At 41.5% G+C, this 5,000-nt stretch overlaps 2 protein-coding genes across 3 annotated transcripts in view; one reads left to right on the plus strand and one right to left on the minus strand.

The window, feature by feature from the left end:
• LOC143504702 (genetic suppressor element 1-like) overlaps positions 1-3,158 on the plus strand; it is a 21,057-nt gene extending 17,899 nt beyond the window's left edge. The window contains 3 exon segments of the mRNA XM_076995994.1: positions 778-1,053; positions 1,153-1,256; positions 1,450-3,158. Coding sequence (XP_076852109.1) covers positions 778-1,053; positions 1,153-1,256; positions 1,450-1,587 — 518 coding nt within the window. The 3' untranslated portion in view covers positions 1,588-3,158.
• A 340-nt stretch (positions 3,159-3,498) lies between these two features.
• The window catches only part of ldlrad3 (low density lipoprotein receptor class A domain containing 3), a 54,391-nt gene continuing 52,889 nt past the window's right edge, over positions 3,499-5,000 (minus strand). Inside the window, exons 6-7 of one of the 2 annotated variants that reach the window (XR_013127634.1) lie at positions 4,677-5,000; positions 3,499-4,460 (exon numbers count right to left, since the gene is read on the minus strand). The exon at positions 4,677-5,000 is cut by the window's right edge and continues 243 nt beyond it. The gene's annotated coding sequence lies outside the window, so the exon portion shown is untranslated. The other variant, XM_076995995.1, reaches the window with a different exon arrangement.

The following is a 5,000-nucleotide window of genomic DNA, read 5'->3' on the forward strand; positions in this document are numbered from 1 at the left end:
ATTACTTTCTGACAGTTATGTAGGAGGTGAATCAGTCCAGGGCAGATCTATCAGTGCCCAGTTTGTAGTCTTAACAGGATGATAGAGAGACGTACAGTCTCAGAAGCAGCACGTAGGTTGAGCAGAATAAGGATCGTAAGTGTGCCATCATCTGCAGACAGAATGTCATTCATGACCTTACGTTGGGCAATTTGTGTGCTATTGCACAGATGGTATCTGGATTGGAGCAGTTAAAATTGAATGGAAGAGGAGAAATGGGGAGGTAGTTTTTTAAGAATGGGGTAAATGCAGTGATGTTGTAGGCAGAGGGAACTTGGCCAAGCAGCAGTGTTTTACTGATAATTGTGAGATGAGGGAGCAGGGAGGGAAAAGACGTCTTAGCACAGAAAAAAGAATCAACAGTTTTGAAAGCTGTGATAGAACTCAAAGAGTTGTCGACAAACATAATTCAATAGAGGGAGAGGAAGTAGCAAAATACATGTTTTTAGTTTTCATGGAGCCAAGAGAGAAGCATTAGCAGTATTATAGTATGGAGATAAAGAGGCAGTATTATAGTATGGAGATAAAGAGGCAGTATTATAGTATGGAAATAAAGAGGCAGTATTATAGTATGGAGATGATGGGGCAGTATTGAAGCATGGAGATGAAGGTTATATGGATTGCTTATATATTAATATTGCTTTATTTGCCACGTTTCAGTGGTATATCAGTGGTATCAGTGAGATCCTGGACTTTTACCTGCAAATATCTGATTAGAACTTTGTGTTGCTTCACCAGGTGTCCCAGGACATGCTGAGTCCAATCAAAAAGCCTCCAACTCCCTGCGTTATAACCCTCCAGACCAGCAGGGGCCACCGAGCAAGTTGCCCTACTCTTACACCAATGGCCATTCCTGCTACTCACCAGCTCGTCGGGAGCCTTCAGGGTTGAGTAATGAGCACTCTGCTGAGGAAGAGTCCAGCGAGGAAGATGATGATGATGATGATGAGTCTTACAGTCCCAAGTGGAAGGGTATCGAGGCCATATTTGAAGCATATCAGGAATATGCAGACGGTGAGTTCCACATTCAAGACATACAAACCTTTTCTTTGCCTGGTCGAGAATAGACAATTATTCAATACTGACAAGACTGACGAATACGTCTGTTCTCAGAGAGAAGTCTCGAGTGTGAAGTTCTGCAGACTGAGTGCAGGAGGCTGGAGGCTCAGCACTACCATCTGAGTCTGACAGCCGATCAGCTCTCCGTCAGTATGCGGGTAAGATTTAGTGGATCACTTTTTAATTCTCTGTTTCTGGCCATCGAAGGAGTCCACAAATCTGTGATTTTCAGCTAATGCTGGATAGTATATAGACTAGAGATCATGAAGTTAGATATTCTCCTACATATGTGTCATACATAGAGCACGTTCCTGCAACTCTCATGTTTGTCTTGGTCTCTTCTGCGGTCAGGAGCTGCTGACGCAGAGGCAGAGGTTGGCCATGGAGCAGGAGCGCATGTACGCTCAACTCGAACACTTCAGGAGGTGCCTGGCTGTACCCTCAGGGCTCTTACGCAGGGGTCACTACAAGGGACTGACCCCGAGGTGACCCCACATGCTACGCTGATGCACAATTAGGAGTCTGGGCACGCAGAACACAGCTCCTTGTTTTGGGCAAGAGTCCCGCACTTGAGGGTGAAGATGAAGAGGAGGGGATGAAGAGTAATAGCTGCTCAGTACAGCAGGGGGGAACTGGCTAGAGGCACACTCACTAGAAGTGAGGCTCTAATTAGCTTCGTCTTGCACAATGGTATAATAAAATATAATGGGACATTGTCTGATCTGTGACACAATAACCAGCACTGGCAAGCTTTTCTATACCATGTTGAGCTCTACAGTCTCTACTGCCAGACAGTGCGATGACCAAATTCATCAGTGAAAAAACAGCCAATCATCCACCTGCTGCACAGTCCCAAACAGGAGTGCCCAAGAGTGAGAACCAATGACAAAGGAGTAGGTTCAGGGAAACAGCCAATCAGTGACTCGAGGGCAGTCCTGAGTAGCATGGGCTCACGTCATTCACTAGATACTCGCAGTGCACTTAAAAATGAACACTCTGAATCTGCAGCATAGAAGGACTATAAACGGGGAAGATTCAATACGTTTATTACTGATTTTAGGAAGTTTTGAAAATTGAAATAGCTTCAAAATCTGATGTAAATATTGCTAAAACAAGAGTTTTGTATGATTTTATTTTGTTTTGTTATTTTGCAATTATAAAGCCTGCCATTTTTAAATTTTAATGGTTTTAATGGGGAAAATGAATTTTATGGCATTTCTGCTGGACAGGATGGGCGAAATGAAGCAGGAAAGGAAAAGGAAACGATGAACGAAAGGATAAAGACGAGAAGGGTTTAAACTCGGATGAGTGTAGCCTGCCCTTCACTAATCCCCCCGTCTTCTTCTGCCATCAATAAGGCTTGGTGTCCAACGCCATGATCATTTTGTGACCAGTGAGCAGCCAATGATCCATGTATTGTAATTTGAACCAATTACGTATCTTTAGATCTCCGCTGAGGGTCTCCGTTCTCTCACGGCCCATAGATGCCACAGGGACATTTAGAGTATTCTGCTTCAGGACCTTCAGTCTATCTTTACTACAGCCCTTAAACCACGTCCCGCACTCCAGAGGACAGACTGGATCTTCAGTCTGAAGTGCCACAGTATTTGTAATGTTATTTCAGCCACTGATATTGTTACAGGAGCACTTATGTGAGATGGTGCGTGACGCTACTGAACTAGATGCTGCGGAAACTGCAGCGAAATGTTTACAAACAGTGTGTTCTGGCCACAAACTAAGCACTGATGAACTCTTCCCATCATGCACTAGGCAACAACAACAAAGTCAGTGACCTTTGGCCACACTGACATCCATAGTTCATGATGATGACTGGAGAAACATCTGGAAGTTAAATCCTAAATCGTGTTAAAAATATAGTTACACACAGGTGAGGAGCACGTCAAACAATGCACCATGCACCCCAATGTTTTTAATGCTGTGAAATGTTTTAATTGTACTTTTTTCTTTGAATGACGTGTAAGGTAATATATTATTTGTTGAATGTAGTAATAGTAATTTATGAATATATTGCTGTAAGAGCAGGTAAAAGAAAGTAAAATTTGGGAAAAAAAGACATTGGGTTATTCATACAAATGCAGTCATTGGTCCATAAAAAAAAAGCAGTTAAGAGTTCACCAGAGATGCTGTACATTGACATGATCTGTAGCTTTTATTTTGAAATATGATTCTATATAACAATATCGTTTTTGCTTTGGAGAAAATTCCAGTTCTACATTTCTAATGTAACAGGAACCATCACGGCCCTTTTGCTTACTGGAGCACGATTTTGTTTTCAATGGCCAGAAATCTACAGAAAATAATAAAATAATACTTTTCCTTTACACACTTCCAGTTTAACATATTATTCACAATCTTTATATTCAATACATTTTTAAATAACACACCACTTCACCATTCTCCCACAGAAGAATTTTGTTTTGTGAAACCTTCAAGTCTGACAGTAAAACACAGGAAATTAACAACATTAAACAGGTCTTGATCCTTCGCACAAGTTAGTATTTTAACTTGAAATAAACATACAACAAACACGTAATAATCTTGTACAACGCGCAGTTAAAAATGGCAGTTCAGTTCTAAAATTTCCACCTTGGTCAAAGTAAACACAATGAAATGCATTTAAGTCCAACAGTTGTAGACTGTTGTCCCACAATACATTACAATTCTATAAACCATCACCAGATAGCAAACAGATGACTATATATAAAATAATATCGTCAATGTCATCGCTAGTCAACTTTATATATAACAGTCTCAACATGTTTGGGTAAAGACTCAAATGGTGTGATAGGATATTCGTGTAAACCTATTGTACAATGCAAATCCACTGAACTGATTGTCATACATCAACAGTAAGTAGACGTGGAGGATATAAGTGTATTAGAATCGCATTTCATTACGTTATTGTTATTTCTACAAATTCAAAGGCTTTTGTCTGTAAGGCACGGTAGCTTTAACAGCTGAATGTTAAACAGCATGCTTGGAATATGTGTGCACTCCTAAACCGTGTTGGGTCATAAGTGGTGATGTGGGTGGTGATTAGTATAAGAAAGCTGCTCCGTTCTGAAGGTCTGTAAAACACACGCAGGTCAGTCACCTGGGCGGCAGAACAAAGCACTCCAGAAACAGAGTTTCCGTAACAGGAAACACGGATACTCCACTGACATTATATTGTCAAAGGTGATAACTTCAGTCCAAGATGCCCGTGATGGGCAGTGTATTTACAAAAATGTTCTGTGTCCTTAGTTTTTCCTAAAAGCATGAATCAAATATGACTGATAAGTAATATGTCACTTTACCAAGTGCTTTTCCGTTTGATATGGGAGAGATCTTCATTTTGAGGCCTTTTTTTGTATGCACACACACACACACACACACACACACACACACACACACACACACAGACACATTCGTCATTTTTTTTTTGTTGTTCAAAATCATACAAAACTCACATTGCATAGTGATTTTCAGGAAAATTACAAAGGGGAACAAAACCAATGAAAACCCCTTGATAATGATTAGTGACGTGAGCACATAACTCAGAGTCCTGGATCGCTCACCTGCTTCTCACCTGTAGATCATGGATCACATTCACCCCAGTGCTATTCTGAGGTGAACCTGTTTTCCGTGTCTTCTCCTGTAGGTCTTTGAGGCCTAGAGAAGGTCTGCAGCGAGATCTTTCCACATCCCCACATTGTTTTTCCCTGTGATCAATTTGGGAGCTGTCGTGTTGCATGTTCACCACCAGATGGCAGTGTCTACCAGCGCCCAGTGCTTAGAGCGGCATACAGGAATATTCCATGACAGAAGAGAAAAGTAGCCGCCATGTCTACGCCAACACACACCAGCAGTGTCACACGGATCCACAGGCTCCGTCACTTATG

Source organism: Brachyhypopomus gauderio, unplaced genomic scaffold (genome assembly GCF_052324685.1).
Source record: "Brachyhypopomus gauderio isolate BG-103 unplaced genomic scaffold, BGAUD_0.2 sc316, whole genome shotgun sequence".
In the NCBI taxonomy this organism is placed as follows: Eukaryota; Metazoa; Chordata; class Actinopteri; order Gymnotiformes; family Hypopomidae; genus Brachyhypopomus; species Brachyhypopomus gauderio.